This window comes from Siniperca chuatsi, linkage group LG20 (genome assembly GCF_020085105.1).
Source record: "Siniperca chuatsi isolate FFG_IHB_CAS linkage group LG20, ASM2008510v1, whole genome shotgun sequence".
Lineage (NCBI taxonomy): Eukaryota > Metazoa > Chordata > Actinopteri > Centrarchiformes > Sinipercidae > Siniperca > Siniperca chuatsi.
Window position 1 is genome coordinate 16800086 of NC_058061.1, and position 16708 is coordinate 16816793.

Sequence of the window (16708 nt, forward strand, 5' to 3'; positions counted from 1 at the left end):
AGTTGAATCAGTCTGAGTTGAATTAACACGGCGGTGGTCCTTTGTCCTGCTGTGATACAAATAAGTCAGTAGATGGCGGCAAAGCGCTGGTTATCAAAACGGAACCTTTGAAACATCGTTGTTGCTAAGGGACACATTACGGGGGCGTACTCATTTTTCGTCAACACGAACAACTAACGTTAAAGGTAATAAAAACATGTCAGATTTATTATGTTAAGTAGTTGTCATAAATAATGTCATACAGTGTAATATCGTTACAGTTATAATGTGTTAGCTTTTGAAGTAGAAACGTTAGCGAATTGCCCTTAAACATAGCTAGGCTGCTCTGCTAACGTTAGCCTGTACGTAAAGTTGAATCTTTTATTTCCACAGTATGACAATAAATTAAACTACGTTTCCGTTTAAAGTTGATATTTAACGGCTGTCAGAAAACTGCAGCAGCTGACTGTCTCCTGTATAAATCTATGCAGTGTCATACTTGCCTCACTCTGAGCAGTGACAGCCAGCAGTCAAGCATGAATGTGAACCAGGGGACGGTGGGCAGCGACCCGGTCATTCTGGCCACGGCTGGATACGACCACACTGTCCGTTTCTGGCAGGCCCACAGCGGGATCTGCACCAGGACAGTCCAGCACCAGGACTCTGTATCCTTACTCTAACAAACGGTGTGCTATGATAAATTAAATCTGGAGCAGAGTTTACTCTGTGATATCTAAGTGATTTTGGACAGTATGCGTTACTATATGACCTTATACTTTGTGCTTAAGATATTCAATCAAAAAGCGTTTTATATGAATATAGAGCACCCTGACTCCGAAAATGTCCCCCATATCTCAGTAAAATCAACATGGGTGCTGTCAAAGGAGCTGTTGTTTACTGTTTTGGAGCAGCTCCAGGATTTGTCTGTAGATAGTATTATCACTACAGTGTGTCCCTCTGCTTTTTAGTATAAGGAGCTGTAAAATATTATAGAAATAACCTAAACAATCCACTTCCTTAACATTTGCTTCCAGCAAGTAAATTCACTTGAGGTCACACCTGACCGGAGTATGATTGCTGCTGCAGGTTGGTTAAGAATTTTTCTCAAACCGTCTCCTTATTTCTTATATACTACAATACACTTATTATATTAGTGTCATGATTCATACACAGCTTGGATTGCATCATTAAATTCACACAGCTGCTACATTTCACAGTAGTTTACACTCTGCGTTTTAGGTTATCAGCACATCCGCATGTACGACCTGAACTCCAACAACCCCAACCCGGTGATCAACTACGATGGTGTCAGCAAGAACATCACGTCCGTGGGCTTCCATGAAGATGGACGCTGGATGTACACAGGAGGAGAAGACTGCATGGCACGCATATGGGACCTTAGGTACTGCAAAGGAATCTTACTATGCACAAACACATTCACTCTGTTCAGCAAACGTAATTTTGATCCCTACTACTCCTCCCAGGTCAAGAAATCTACAGTGTCAGAGGATATTCCAGGTCAATGCTCCAATCAACTGTGTATGCCTGCACCCCAACCAGGTGAGACATTCAATGTACACTAATTCATAAATTGGAGGTAATACTATTTTTACTTAGTAGTCTAGGATATATGTTTGTTTTTAATGTTATTGTAAGTCAATTAGAGTATTTGTTCATGTTTTTCAGGCAGAGCTGATTGTTGGAGACCAGAGTGGAGTGATTCATATCTGGGATCTGAAGACCGACCACAATGAACAGCTGATTCCTGAGCCAGAGGTCTCAGTCAACTCAGTTCACATTGACCCAGATGCCAGTTACATGGCAGCGGTCAACAGCTCGGTCAGTACCCCAACAGTCTGAAAAGGGTGCTGTTTATTGATACTTCGGTGTGTTCGTATATTAAATGATTAAAACAGCCAGCTTTGGTCCTTTTGTTCTCCTTAACAGGGAAACTGTTATGTGTGGAACCTTGCCGGCGGCATCGGCGATGAGGTGACTCAGCTCATTCCCAAGACTAAGATCCCTGCACACAAACGCTACTCCCTCCACTGCAAGTTTAGCCCTGATTCCACGTGAGCGCCCTTCTCCTCTGTACACTTTAAATCTTTCTCTGCTTGTTAACTCTCGAATAACAAATAATCTTATTGTAGCTAGAAAAGGCTTGAGTTCAGTTGATTTGTGCCACGACTGCCCCATTGGATACTATAGTGAAATGCTGTTGGAGTAGTAACATTGTGAAACTAACTTTGCATTCTGGGATATATTAGCAATTGTGACTGCTGAACAAGAAAGTTTGTTTCCCGCTCTGATGTTATTGCTAATGAGTTTTTGTTTTTGTCATTATCTCCAGCCTGTTGGCCACCTGCTCAGCAGACCAGACCTGTAAGATCTGGAGGACGTCCAATTTCTCACTGATGACGGAGCTGAGCATCAAGAGCAACAATCCCGGAGAGACATCTAGAGGCTGGATGTGGGACTGTGCTTTCTCTGGAGACTCCCAATATATTGTAACTGGTCAGTACATGAGCCCTAGCTCATGGGTTATCACTACAATGTAATGTCAACATACTAACATCAAAACCATTCTATAATGACTCACCTATAAACATAAACACAAGGATCCCACACTCATAAAATTTTTATTTAGACTGGAAATGTGTGGGAAAGATTCTAAAATATTAGGTTATAGTTTATGTATAATCTCAAGAGTCAAAAACAACAGACTTTCAAAGACATAACATTTGCAAAAAAGTTGCCTTAACACTGCAGTAATGCATTTTTAGTTTAGTTATATGCATTTGCTGCATGAGCAGGATTTGGAACAGTCTGAAAAAAGTATAAAGTAATGATACATTTTTCTCTGTACTGATGCACATATAGCCACACTTTGCTTTCATTCATTTCATATATGAATATTTACAGTACAGTTCAGCTAATTTGCAGTGACGAACAATCAAAACTATGTGGTGTCATTATCAAGCTACTTAAGGGATGCATCAACAAAAATCAACTGAGATCAACAATGAGGTCTATGAATACTGTGGCAGTGTAATATTAATACAGTAAAGCTTAAAATGAGCATTAGCCTCATCCAGATGTCTTTCCTATATTTTCTTAAACACTACTGTATATTTAGTCACAGATCAAGTGACTTTAGCCTTTTAGAGAGAAGCAGGTAAAGCTTTGATAACTTCAGTGTAAATATACCTTGAGGAGATTTTCAGGTTCTGACTCTTATTTCCATCCATAGCCTCCTCAGACAACCTGGCTCGTCTGTGGTGCGTGGAGACCGGGGAGATCAAGAGGGAGTACAGCGGCCACCAGAAGGCCGTGGTGTGTCTGGCCTTCAATGACAGTGTGCTGGGCTGAGGAGGAGGAGGAACGAGAAGAAGAGACAGGAGATGACAGACAGTCTGTGCAGAGGCAGAACAAGGACAGAAAAGCATTGGACTCTTTGGAAGATGTGCCTCAATTCATAGAGGTGCGGTTAGCATTAATGGGAATTATTAAAATGTTTCCCAGAAATGATCATCTTGAGAAAGTGGAGGCTTTTGTTTGAACATTACGATGAATCTCAGCTGTGTTTCCAAGATGTCTACAGTGCTCTTCCTTGCCAGATGCATGTAAGTAATTCAGAATAGCAGTAAGGCCATAAAGTAATAATCAATGTTAAAAGGCCGAGCACACCATTTTACACCAAATTGAAGCGGTCATATGGGAAAACTAATGTACTAACAGTATAGAAATTGGTATAAGTCTGATTAAAACGTAATAATCATCAAGTACCCTTTATGTTTTTAACTTCATCACTCTGTGCACAATAGGAGATCCTTTTCAAGTCTTTGCTTTTATAGTGCACCATATTGTATCAAAAGGACCACATTATTTACATTAACTTAGATGTGCTGTGAAATTGATTTTATCTTTTGTGTGTGATATATATTATTTATTTGATTATCTCCACTCTTTTTCTCTCTATTCAAAGTTAAGTAGTAAGTTGTACTATTTTTAATGATCACGTGGATTAGGAAGTGTCGAGAGAATTTGATGCACAGAAAATCATTCCGCAGTAAAGTCGTCATTCATAGAAGTCCTTACAGTCTTTGAATTTTGTCTTTCTCCTTTTTTTTCCAGTCTAATGAAGAAAAATCGGCCAAAAAATACACAACAGTCTTTTATTGGACAGATCAAAACACTCTCATTGCAACAGGAACGGTTACACATAATTAAACTTCAGCAATGTGTTACAGGAAATACAATTAGAAGCACATACAAAAAGGGGATCTTTCTTTTGTAATCTCTGAGGTGTGCCACCAGAGAGGGTATTACACATGAAGAGAGTGACGATGGGGCTTTGGCAATAACCATGACAGCCTGTCTCCATCTCTTCTCTCTCGGAAGGATGGAAATGGACTAGGAGGGTTGGCTGCTTCACTGGTTTACTGGCGGCTATATGGCACAAAGGAAACAGTCAAAGCCGGCTTTTGTTCTGTTTTTTTTTTTTTTTTTGTAGAGGGAGCTAAAAAGACAACTTTGTTTCCCTGATCTTTTGCTGGGAGGAGACGAAGAGAATACACAGTCACTCTGGCAGGTAGTAGAAGCACACAGACACGCAGATGTTGCTGGGAAAGCAGATGTCGATGCAGAAGTAGACCAGCCTCTGTTTGCCCGGGCCTGAAAACAACACAGAGGCTGTGGTGACTCATTAAAAACAACAGGTTTAGTAAACACAACCTCACTGTGGAAACAGACCATCATAGTGGAGACACAGCTTTAAGGCATGAATAATACATTATTTGATAAAAACGTTTTTGTTTTTCTTGGCAATAAAGCTTATATAAATTAATGGATTGAATTAGTCACAAAATCCCTGTCACATAGTAATGATTAATTTTTTGTCAATATTTACAATTTTGATGAACAATGTATGGTGTAAAAGCAGCCTGGTTATTGTATGATATTAAAGCAACTTCTGTATGGGGGAAATTTGTCGCCAGCACCACGTGCAGACTGTGGAGTGAGTATGTTTTGAGTATGTGTCATTTACTGCACCAGTGGAAAGGTCATTGCACTTCATAGATTAGGTTTAGGTTGAAGCCTGACGCGGTGGTTCGATATGGAGTTGCCAGCTGACTAATTTTAAAAACTCCCTTCATACAGTGTCTATGGGGACCTGACAAATGAATCCCGAACTCTTCTGGTGTGTAATATGACCATGCACTAATATTTAAAGATACCTTGCCATTTGACATTTTTATCTGTATAGAACTAAAATAAAAACATACAATATATCACCATAATGTCTGTAATTCATAATTAAATAATCCTTAGTTGCAGCCCAACTGGTTTTGACTTTGAGTAAAGGATGGGCAGGGAAAATTCTTCTACTCCTGAGACCATTTCATTAATCAGTGGTTAAGCTAAAACCACATCTTTTACTTATTCGACCAGGATTTAAAAGATATGGCTGGCATTATTCTTTATTCTTCTTATTGTCAGCAAATCCCATGAAAAGACAAAAACCAACAATGGTGTCTCTAAATACTTTCTGACTTCTCTACCCTGTCTGTAGCAGTCAGCCTGAAGCCCATTAGTTTCTACTGAAGACAAATCTTTAAAAACAAGTTTAAAAAAGTGTGTGTGTGTGTGTGTATATATATACACACACACACACTATATATATATATATATAAATAAATATAAATATATATATGTAAATAAATATATATATAAATATATATATATATATATATATTTTTTTTTTTTTACTAATGAAGCAGCTGGGCACTGTAGCTTTTAGCAAACATCAGTCAAACAGGAGTAAATTGTGCATTTGTTGGGGACTACTTTCAGTGGCGATTTAATACACATTTGGTTCTCTTGTAAGTATTTACAGTATGGCTGCAGGACATTTATTTATTTTTATTATTTTTTTACATGACATTTGATGTTTATGTCAAAGCAATCTTTTCTAAAATACAAGTCTGGCTGTTCTCACCCTCGGCCCTCCTGGTCCAGTGGACGGACCTGTCCCGACACAGAGCCTGGAGAGGCTCCTCCAGCGTGGACACATCCACCCGACTGGCTGCCAGCACTCCCAGGAACTCCGTCTGCCTCTGGGTCTCATTCCCAGACAGCTGGAACTGACTCTGCTGCCGAGGATAGTATCACAACATCTCAACAGAAAATCCACAACAGACGAAGACTTCTGTCCTCTGCAGGAATGAATAGAGACTCTGAAGCTGCAGCGTCATTTAATAAGTGTGAGAAATCATATTCAACTCACAGTGACAAAGTAAAATGAATAAATTGGAGTCGAAGCAAAGGAGATATGAAGACTGAAACTCAAGCTGCTATTAGCCTGATATCTTCGCTGATGAGGTCAACATGGTTGCACATTTGTGCTCTTATTCGTCACAAAGGCCGTGTGTAATTGCACCACTTACACCTCTGATTGGCTCTGATAGTGAACCACTTAAAGTACTGTTTTGCTCGAGTGGGTCACGTAACAACCAGTTTTCCTCTGCTGTAAAACACTAAGAAGGCCATTGTGCTGCAGAATAGAGGAACAAACCACAGCTACTCTCCATGCATAAGGGGCCTATTCCTCCTATCGTAGATTAAATGACCACAATCAACAGCAAGATTTGAATGCTGAGGAGCTGTATGAGATATGTGACACCATGAGACGGGATCACAAAAAAAACGCAGGGAGACTCAGCTTTTGATGCGTGGAAATGGGCTATTGTGCAGAAAGATGATAAGGCAGAGAATCAGAACTCCGTCTCAGTTTACCTGCAAGGTCCAAGGGCCATTCACCTGCTCATATTGTCAAATCACAATTAAGAATCAGATCATATCTGAGGGCAACAGGGCTCAATTCAGAAGCAACATCAGTATTACAGATCCAGGTATTAGCCACAAAGCAGATACACACGGGCCCTTCCCTGACTAACCAGCGCATCAGGCTGTGTTTTAATCCAACAGAGGAGTCTTAAAAGCTAAAAAGCCCTCACACAGAGTGGCCATTGTGCCCACTCCAGGGCTCAGGCATGCTGCCGTAGCCTCCTGTAAGAAGATCCTGTGCACGCTGAGGGGGCCTGCAGGGATCAGATGTGCTGAGGAATTCAGCCATGGAGGCAAGAGAGGGAGACTATACTTGCTCTTCAAGGCCCTGTACGCTTCACCCCTTTCTTTGTACGGAGCGGCGAGGAAGTCATGCAAAACCTATGAAACCCAGCAGGTCCTGGCTCAGTGGCGCATTACTTCTGTGATAAAAGCTGAGTCACAGTCAGAAATGCCAGTTCACACATTAGTGAGGCAGCGACTTTAGAAACGCCTGGCAGAGCTAAAAGGGCAACCCCAACTTTCTTTTTCTTCATTTGCCTTGTGGTGCTTTTTCATGTTGAGCGTCATAGTCTCACATATCCGAATGCAACGAGGGAGACCCTATCATATAACATAACTGTTCAGTTCTCACGTGTTGAAATGTCGCTGCCTGTTACCTTGTGTGTTGACTCGTGGAGGAGGGAGTGCACGTTGTCATAGTCAGACTTCTCCATCTTTCGCAGGAAGCAGCTCTCCTGCTCCACAGGTTTGTAACATATCAAACCCTGAAACAAAACAGCAGACAGTCGGACATCTTTCCCATCATGATCTGCAGCCCTTGCTTTTTTTTTTTTTTTTTTTTTTAGTTATGCCATCAATCACACAGTTTGTGAACACAGTCAGAAAAGTCAGGCACACTATGTGGTTTGTATCATAACCGATAAAACATTAAATCTCATGCATATCACCTGGACGTACATGTTTGGTATCGAAGAGCACGGTGGACGTCTGATTTGCTGGTGAGGTCACAGAAAAGGTCACCAGGTCGTTCTGCTGGTCCACGACGACCGACTGGTTGATCAGAACTCCAGTCTGATCTGGAACGGTGATTCGGACAATCTGTGAAGACTACAAAAGCAGACTCGGATTAATGTAAGCGAAAACAATATTAAGGGTTCTGGCGGGTGTGGTGGCAGTCATATACCTGAGAGTGAGGCTGCGACAGCCCGAGGTGCCCCGTCAAACCGAGGGCAATGATGACCAGGAGTAGAGAGGCTGAGAGGCTGACCCAGAATGCCTTGTGTGGGAAGTGGGACTGGGAGGACGCAGCAGAGCCCCCATCCTGAAGACACACACACACACACACACACACACACACATGAACCAGCGACAAGCTTTTTAAACAGTACTTGACATCTCAGTATGGGATGTTAACATCACACTGTAGCAGAGTGGGAAACCAGCACCAGCCACCAGCTGAATGTATGTGAATTTTGATTGGCTGCTGAGATTTGTACTTAAAGCAATGTCTGGAAGTCCCTGTAGCTGGCTTTTAATGTAGCCAATGTGGTTGGATTTGCATGTAAGCAAAAACCACGTTTCCTGCCATATTAGCTGCCTTGACCCCTTTTCCAGCCAATATGCATATCTTTCCTCAGTCGGTAGTTGCTGTCCTATTGAAGGCCATCTGCTTACCGTGCACTGTGCTTCCTCCAAACGGTTGTCTGAATGCTTCCAACACCTCACCATCCTGTGTCCCTTGGCGGCTCCTCACTCGTTCTGCTCTCTTCTCGTAGCTATCGGCATGGAGCTGTGGTCATGACCAGTGCTGACTGAGACTCAATACACCTGGCCACCTTCTCTTTGTCCACCCCCCTTCCTCCTCCTCCTCCTCCTCCTTTGGGCTCACTGTTTCCCTCCCAAAGGCCACTTCACACAAAACTGAATCTTGCCAAACTCAATTTTCTAGTTTTGTCTTCCTGCAATTTCCTCCTTTCTTACGTTCTTCCCCGCCTAATGTGACCTTATATGCCTCTCTAACATGATCGTCTTTCCATTGCCCCCGTTACCCCTCACTCAAACATACACTTACACGAGAGGAATTGGCCGCACTCCCCAGCCCAGACAATGGACAAAGGGGTGAGGCAGGCGCTGCTTGGAAAGCCTCTCTCATCAGGTGAGAGGTGATATGCAGTTCTGACTGTTGCAGCGTCCAGCTGATGACAGCCCAAGGTGACTTTAAGCACCAGACTTAGAGGGAAGTTTGCTGTGTTCACTTTGAACTTAAATCAACAGAGAACAGACGCTGATTTAGAGAAGATAGTTTATGTTTTATTACATATCTGTGCATTGCTTTCAGTGATTTGGGGAGTCAAGGACAAGTCAGAACAAAAACAGATGGTAAAAGGAAGATTGGATTACCTTTAAACCGTGCATTTCTGTTAATCGTTGTTTCACTAATGAACTGACACGACATGACATGACAAAACTGGGTATCATTGCACCATCCCATGAATGTTACTGTGAATGTTAGCACTTTCTGCTGAGGTGTGTAAAATACATTAAAAACAGAAAGTCAGACCCGTTCAATGCCTTTTAGCCCCATTCTGTGCCTGTTATTTATAGACTTTGGAACAGAGCTGTAAACCTCAACACATATATTACCAAACTGTTGACACATTTTGTGTGCTTATTTCCCTCCTTGAGTTTGACTTGTAGTTGCTTAAGGGGAGACTGCGTCATCACAGACAAGGTCAGGGCCTTTAAAGTACACTCACCTTACGCCACTCCACCCAAAAAGGAAGATAAACTCTACTCATTTAGTAACAAACTCTAACACTTAAATTACATTGAAACAATACTGGAAATCATTGTTCTTGTGTTATTAATATGAATCATCAATGTTAAATTAGCAGGTTTTAATAATGTTTTAAGTTAATAATGGAGTCTTTGTCTCCTATGTCACAAAGCAGCTAGCTGCTTGGTTGTGACTTTATTATAGAAATGATTAAAATATTCCCTTTTAGAAGACAATGAAGCCTGGCATGTGCCATGTGCTAGCCAAAACCCCTCAGGATTACAGCAGCTAGGCTATCACATAGCTACACATCAGTCCCGACAGAATTGCAGATGTTTCATCCCTGCAGAGCCGGAAGGAGGTCTGCGATGCTCTCCACGTAATAATCTGGCACCATCCTCTGCCTCTCAGCGCAGCCACTCTTCTGATGGGCCTCAGCGTCCGCCACAGTGCTGACCCCCGTGAGGGTGAGGAGGGTCTTCAGACCGCAGTTGGAGCCCAGCATGATGTCCGTGTCGAGGCGGTCGCCCACCATCAGGCAGCGGTCACGGTCCACGCCGAACTGGGAGGCCACACAGTCGAACATGAAGTGGTTGGGCTTGCCCACAGTCTGGGCCTGGCACTGGGCTGCTGTCTCGACGGCCTGCAGCAGGCAGCCTGTACCTGGGAGGAGGAGGGTCAGAAGATGAGGGGACCTTTTACTCAATTCAAATGACTTTTTCAGTTACCTTTGTAGAGGAAAGCAATCCACTTAGATAAGAATTCTTGTGGCGCTTAGGTTGTGTGATCACTTCAAGTTCAACTTTTTGATACAAGCTTTAAAAACTAATTTAGTTTATGGTGCAGACTTGTTTCGTTTAACAATTAAAGTTACAATGAAATGTCAACTTTGAGGGTATTTTAATATTTCTGCCATTTGATGGATGTTGATGGGAGGAGTTTGCAGGGTCAGACAGTTAGGTGCCAACCTGCCAACACTTGTATTTGGAAATATTTTGCATACCTAGCAAAAGCTAGCCATGTTCTTTGTTTTGTTTTTTTTAAACATGGCTGTGTGTGCCCTTGACAAAGGCTTTCCAGGAAGCATCTTATATTCCACCAAACAAAACTTAAGTGAGCGTGAGAGCCTAGTGTGTAGAAGCTCCACTATCTCTGGTCAGCATGTGCTGCAGTGTTAATCTGCTTTAAGCCACTGTAATGTGTGCATGCATGTTGTCCAGTGAGTGTCCCTACCTGGGACAGCCTTGCCTCCCTCCAGGGGCAGCCTGGTGTCCCTGTTGGTTCCCACAAACAGACAGCCCTGCTGGGTCAGGTACTGCAAGGCTCTGTTCAGCTTCATGTAACTGAAATGTTCATCGAAACCGACCACCACCGCCTTCACCTCGGGATCCAGAGGCACGTTGGCCCAGTCGGTCTGCTTCCCGAAGACGTGGTCAGGTCCCACCCCGGTCTGCTGGATCCCCACCGCCTCCAGCTCCTGCCCCATCGCGTTGCTTCCTACCAGGTACACTTTGCCCTCCAGCTTGCAGACAGTCTTCAGGTACATGGCGGAGCAGTACGCCGTCCCGAACACTTCGTCTTCTTTCACGTTGAACCCCAACGTGGACATTTTGTCGGCGTACATCTTCCTCGTCTTACTGCTGTTGTTGGTGACGAAGAAGACCTTCTTCCCGTTTTCCTTGAGCAGGTTTATGACTTGAGCGGCTCCGGGTATGGCCTGGTCCCCCCGCCAGATGACTCCGTCGCAGTCAAACAGGACGCTGTCCACCGAGTCCAGCAGTTGTTTCACCAGCGCTCCGCTCAGCCGTTTGCATTTTGACCCAGACATCAGGGAACGGTTAAACTGAGCCGTTCCGCGCTGTCAGATTTAAAAACTAATACCTATCTGGCCGGTAAGTTACCTACAAGTTACTGCACGTTGCTTTCCCTATCGAGCAAAGTCACGAACGTTAGCTAGGGCTGTCATAAAATTCGGTAGCACTGTATATACAAACGCCCAGCTTTGTGGTACGTAAGGACCGACCCGGTTTGGTTAAGTGTAGCGTTGCAATCCCTTGAAATCCACCGGAGAGAGAACCTGACCTTCTCCACTGAGTGTTGCTTCAATTCCGCGGTTACTTCCGCACCGGCTTAAAGGGACAGGAGCCGACCCACACGCGACCAAGTCCAGTCCGAGCCGGCTAACTTCCGGTTTAGCTCCCGCCAACTTGAATGGGGATCAAATGAATTAATCGTGCGGCTCTTCTGGACTTTCCAAATGTTATCAGACCGAATAGATCTAATTCGGATAGTGACACGAGTCATATTTTCTTCTTGTATATTCCCCTTGGCGCATCTCCAAGTATGTTCCCTACAGTGAAATTTAGCTTAGCTTTCTTTAATGCTGTCAGTTCCTTCCTTTCCTCCTCATAGGCCCTACACTCCAGCAGCACATGCTGGACAGATTCAGGATGCCTACAGTGAGTGCATCTACCAGTTGAGTGTTAACCTATTTTATGAAGTGTCTTATTAAGTCCAGTATGTCCTATCCTGAGATATGTAATGACTGCCCAGCCTGCTTTGGGATATTATAAGGGTGTCTTCCTGTATCGTTTATGTCCCAGGTATCTTAACATCCAAAGACTGCAACTTCTACAAAACGCTGCTGTCAGGTACTTAAATAAGCGACCACATCACACCAATCCTTGCTACCCTTCACTGGTTACCTGTGAGTTTTAGAATTGATTTCAAGATTTTCCTGCTCATTTTTAACTCCAGCGTACATCTGTGACTAACTCCCTATGTGCCTGATCGCTGCTCGAGATCCTCCGGCAGGGCCAAAAGCTCTACTTGTCAATTTTATCTTATGGCTTTTTCTTAACTTATGGTATTTGTTGCAATTGTCTGAATTATTTTGTTTTACATCTTTTCTTTTAAACTTATATTAATATTTTTATTGTAAAGTACATTGTGACTTTGTTTTGAAACGTGCTATATAAATAAAGGTATTATTATTGTTATGTATCATTACAGCATGTGACTGCAAATTCCATTTTTGCTTTGAGGCTTTCCAACTAGCACAGGTGTGCTTAACACTAACGAATTCTAATGAATATCAGTGTACCGTTCCCCCTGCAGGCTTCACTGACACCCTGACACAGGAGTTTAAAAATAATTTAATTAAATAATGTATTTAAATTCCTACCTACTCTTAAAATATGTCCATGCCTGATTTAAAAAAAGCAAAACAAAGTACAACATATTGAAAAGCTGAGACCTAATGCCATGATCATGCATTGAAGAAATTACATGTCAAAAATGGGAGGATATATATTGTTTGCTCCAGCTTTGGAAGCGTCCATGCTTTAGTGGCATGGCAGGCAAAGGATAAAAAGGGATTGAATAAAGTATCCTAAGCTTGCAGCTAGAACATTTAATTAACAGACAATGATTTGATCCAACAAGGATTATATTTGTGTTTGCTGACAATGTTGGAGCTTTCCAATTTGTAACACCTTGTGGAAGACAGACACCAGAGCCCATAAAGATCTCCCTAACGTAAACTTTATTTCTTCAGTCAGCAGTAGTTCTTAAGGACAGTAAACCCCAGTAAATGCAGCATAACAACACAGAAGGCAGTATCTTTTTTCAGTTGTGTTTTTTCTGAACAGGTTGTGGAGGGAAGAAAATCTCTCCCAGGTTTCGGAGTAGCCCTCTGCTGTAGTAGTGTATTTTAGAGTGCTCTGGCGCTGGGCTACAGAGATGGTCTGCTGTTGCAGTTGGGTGGCAGTGCTGACAAATGTAACCTCGACTTTTGTACCACTCATTGGCGGTCTGGTTGACAAGAGCCAGGTAGGAATGGAACAGGGCATAACCCGCCAGGAGGAAGAAGACAAAGACCAGAAATCCCAGCATGAAGACGATTCGGGGGAAGGTCAGGAACAGATGCTGGAGGGACAGAGGGAAAATGATTTCAGTTCAATATGAGATGTTAAATTGGAAATAAACACGGCTGCGGCATATGTACTAATATATACATTATGTCAGCAGTACTGAGTCTCACCTGTACAACAAACAGAGGTCCTGCTGGCTGCTGCTGGCCGTACTCATCTATATAACTGGCCGTCAGAAGCCCAGACCGCAGTACGGCATGAAGCAGCATGTCTCCTGTTAGTAGGGCGATGTCGCCTGCCATGGCGCACATGCTGAAGAGGTAAAGCAAGAAGTAACGTGTGTTCTGAGCACCGATGCAGTTGTTCACCCAGACACAGTGGTGGTCAAAACGTTGGACACACCTGTTGCAGACCCCTGAAATACAGACAGTGTTTACAGTGAGCGCAGAGTACGATTCTTCCTTGTTCTAATGTGTTTCGCCAATATAATACACTCCTATATGGACAATAAAAGCAGGAGATACAACATGGATACAATTCGAGTAAAATGTTTTGTAAAGGTAGTGAAAACAATGACAGGTACAATATTTATTTCATTATCAAACCCCAAGGGTACAGAATAGCTGGTACAACAGGTGTCTATAACAAAAGTACTCACTGCAGTGTTTGGAGCGAGCCGGTTTGAGGAGCTGGCAGGTTGGACAGGAGACTCCCGGGTGAAACAGCTTCCTGTCATACGGATAGATGTGCAGCTGGCCAGCGACTTTCTTCTTTGTCACTGTGCCTGCCAGAGTTAAGAGGAGAGATGAGAAAAAATTACTGCAGTTACTTGTTAACTTGTCAGTGATTTTCTCTGGCTGTAAAACACCGGCTGAAATGACCTACTTTGCTCTAAATTAACAACTGGAGTAAAGTCTATTATGAATTGATACTTAATGCTTCTCATCTTCTTTTCTGCACGCCCACAATCTACAAGGGCCTTATAACCACTAGTAAGGCAGAGCATCACTCTTTTAAGACTAAATTGAATGAATCTTGAATGATCCTTGTAGGGAAATTGGTTTCCTGTTCAAGCACACAAACCAAATATAAACTAAACTGTAATATGAAAAAACAGATTAAGTTGAGTTTGGTGCCAAGAACAAAACAGACAAAGGGAGTGGAAATGAGCACAGTAGCTGCATCTGGCACTCCCAATATATGGACTCACATGAGGATAGTTTTGCCTGTTTTACTGTACCATGGGTGATGCTGTGTTGCCTGTCTCTTGATTACCAGATCTCCCCAGAAAATACTTGTACCCTCCAGGTGACAGAATGAAATTACTACTGATGTGCATTGGTGATATGTAATTACCAACGTCTCTAGTTATTACTCATAAGACTCCAAAATATGGCAGCACACTGACAAAGATTAAATCTCTGGCATGTTGAGAAGGTATAAGGTTATGGTGTCACGTCATGTCACTACTGTTTAGTATAATCGAGGTGTACAAGTCTTACATATCTCGCACCAAGCCGGGGTTCACCTCCCCTGCCTGTCTCATATTATATGTTCTAACATTGCAGCCAGTAACAAATATGTTTGAATATGTTTTTCAGCTAATATAAAATTAACCTGGATCCCTCTTGATGCAGAGGTAGAAGAAGAACGTCTTGATGGCCAGCAGGACATAAGGCACAGACAGGCTGGTCAGAGTGGTGTCCATCTGCCTGCAGAAGCCAAACACCTCATAGGTGAACTCTGCATACACAGCACCCTCTAGCAGGATATGCAGATAGATGAACATGTTGTTCCTGCAATTAGAAGCAAATGACAAACACTGAAGGCAAATATAAAGGATTATAGTAGTTTGACAGTAAAAGTGAAAGGCTAAAATACAATATTTGACCATAAACAGATACAGACTTATAATAATATATCATGACAATGTATTTAATTACAAACCTTTGATGAAACAGTCTGTGCAAGGTCCACTGTGAACACTTTTGCAGCCATTTTGGCGTAAATGGTGCAACTACCTGTGAAGAAAAGTGTCAACAGCTCTAACTACGGTGGATATGTTGTCTTTGTATTGTGATGAGTTAGTCTAACAGCGCCACATGGTGTCGGTTTGTGGAAGCGTAGTTAAAATGCTTCTTTTCTTACCTTTGCCACAGAGTTGAAGATGACATTAAAGGGGGTTTGCTGCTGTCCTGAGTACTTGCAGACTAGGACTATACATGTCAGCACCACTACGACGTAAATAGCAAACAGAGTGAGGAAATCCATGTCTCACCTGGCCGCTTCAGACAGACAAAACAACAGGTGTTCATGGTACAAACTCACAATGAACAGGTAGCAAACTCAACAAGAAGCTATAGTTTCGGTACTACTAAGTTTTTTATTTAGTTTAAACATGGTGAAGAGTTTTACACGAAATAATGCAGGGTGTGTCTTCTAAAACGACTCAGATAAACAAGTTTACGTTAGCATGCTAACTTACGTCAGTACCCAACCTTAGTTTGTTATCTATTCCCGCTTCCTACACTTACTATTCATTTACTCATTAATTTCCCCCTTACCTTCTAGTTGAGGTCACACATAGCTGCCTTTCAGTGTTGTATTTCACGTCAACATAGTTGGTTTAGTTAGCACTATGGCTACCAGCTGCACTTTTGGTCTATGAACATGCTCTTTAAACAATGCTACTTCCTTAGCATCGATGTAGCTAAATTCCAAGCTAACAGCTGATGGGCCGCGCTAACCAGCACTGCTGCAGGGAGGTGGGGGGGAAGGATCTGTCCACATCTAGCCGCATGTCGACATAAATGTGAACTTTGTCCAAATATTAATCGTTTTCCGTATATGTAATGCTAATAAGATACACACTTACAGAAACACACTTACATAATCCTGCATCCCTTTTAAAAAGATTACAGATAAATGAGAAAATAGTCGAAGAAATACACTCAAACAGTTTTTAAAGTTTTCATAATGGATAGTCAGACTTAAATGTTTTCATCCATTCTGGAGTCTTAAATACCTTTCTCCTAACTTCCCCCCTCAGAGTATATCCCTTCAACTATAACCATCACACATTCACAATCACAGGCTTCAAAAGTTTCCACTCTTCTGTGTGTTTATCAGAAATGTGTCTTGTTTTCTAATTAAAGAGATGTGATGCAGGAGGTCAGTTTACAACATGCAAATACTTCCCTCCAAGTCAGACATCAAATCAGACCACTTGTGA

The 16708-nt window shown here is 42.5% G+C and overlaps 4 protein-coding genes and 1 long non-coding RNA gene across 9 annotated transcripts; 2 read left to right on the forward strand and 3 right to left on the reverse strand.

Annotated features, from left to right (window-relative positions):
• Window positions 1-74: 74 nt before the first annotated feature.
• mlst8 (MTOR associated protein, LST8 homolog (S. cerevisiae)) lies at window positions 75-5273 on the forward strand. 3 transcript variants are annotated; one of them, XR_006375942.1, is made up of 10 exons: window positions 75-185; window positions 471-644; window positions 1014-1065; window positions 1219-1381; window positions 1464-1539; window positions 1666-1818; window positions 1927-2051; window positions 2330-2493; window positions 3230-3602; window positions 4114-5273. XR_006375942.1 is itself a non-coding variant. In XM_044178413.1 (9 exons), exons 2-9 carry the CDS (start codon window positions 516-518, stop codon window positions 3346-3348), a joined length of 981 nt encoding a protein of 326 aa, XP_044034348.1. In that variant the 5' UTR covers window positions 75-185; window positions 471-515; the 3' UTR covers window positions 3349-5273. The 3 variants fall into 3 exon arrangements, 2 of the variants coding, with proteins under 2 accessions (XP_044034348.1, XP_044034349.1); XM_044178413.1 differs by having other exon boundaries at window positions 3230-5273; XM_044178414.1 differs by having other exon boundaries at window positions 94-185; window positions 497-644; window positions 3230-5273.
• On the reverse strand, window positions 4141-8794 carry bricd5 (BRICHOS domain containing 5). 2 transcript variants are annotated; one of them, XM_044178417.1, is made up of 6 exons: window positions 8503-8794; window positions 8012-8149; window positions 7786-7935; window positions 7485-7592; window positions 5978-6128; window positions 4141-4653 (listed from the first exon to the last, which is right to left on the reverse strand). In XM_044178417.1, the coding sequence occupies exons 1-6, from the start codon at window positions 8554-8556 to the stop codon at window positions 4559-4561; spliced, it is 696 nt and encodes a 231-aa protein (XP_044034352.1). In that variant the 5' UTR covers window positions 8557-8794; the 3' UTR covers window positions 4141-4558. The 2 variants fall into 2 exon arrangements, with proteins under 2 accessions (XP_044034352.1, XP_044034351.1); XM_044178416.1 differs by having other exon boundaries at window positions 5978-6131; window positions 8503-8785.
• A 322-nt stretch (window positions 8795-9116) lies between these two features.
• LOC122867522 (phosphoglycolate phosphatase) lies at window positions 9117-11772 on the reverse strand. Its single transcript, XM_044178415.1, has 2 exons — window positions 10838-11772; window positions 9117-10267 (listed from the first exon to the last, which is right to left on the reverse strand). The coding sequence occupies exons 1-2, from the start codon at window positions 11430-11432 to the stop codon at window positions 9942-9944; spliced, it is 921 nt and encodes a 306-aa protein (XP_044034350.1). The 5' UTR covers window positions 11433-11772; the 3' UTR covers window positions 9117-9941.
• A 419-nt stretch (window positions 11773-12191) lies between these two features.
• Window positions 12192-13301, forward strand: LOC122867524. The gene is made up of 2 exons (XR_006375943.1): window positions 12192-12255; window positions 12362-13301. It is a non-coding gene; the product is annotated as an uncharacterized LOC122867524 (long non-coding RNA).
• Window positions 13132-16201, reverse strand: zdhhc4 (zinc finger DHHC-type palmitoyltransferase 4). 2 transcript variants are annotated; one of them, XM_044178410.1, is made up of 7 exons: window positions 16041-16201; window positions 15625-15761; window positions 15424-15497; window positions 15094-15272; window positions 14135-14260; window positions 13647-13891; window positions 13132-13531 (listed from the first exon to the last, which is right to left on the reverse strand). In XM_044178410.1, the coding sequence occupies exons 2-7, from the start codon at window positions 15745-15747 to the stop codon at window positions 13232-13234; spliced, it is 1047 nt and encodes a 348-aa protein (XP_044034345.1). In that variant the 5' UTR covers window positions 15748-15761; window positions 16041-16201; the 3' UTR covers window positions 13132-13231. The 2 variants fall into 2 exon arrangements, with proteins under 2 accessions (XP_044034345.1, XP_044034347.1); XM_044178412.1 differs by having other exon boundaries at window positions 15625-15710; window positions 16041-16199.
• Window positions 16202-16708: the final 507 nt, after the last annotated feature.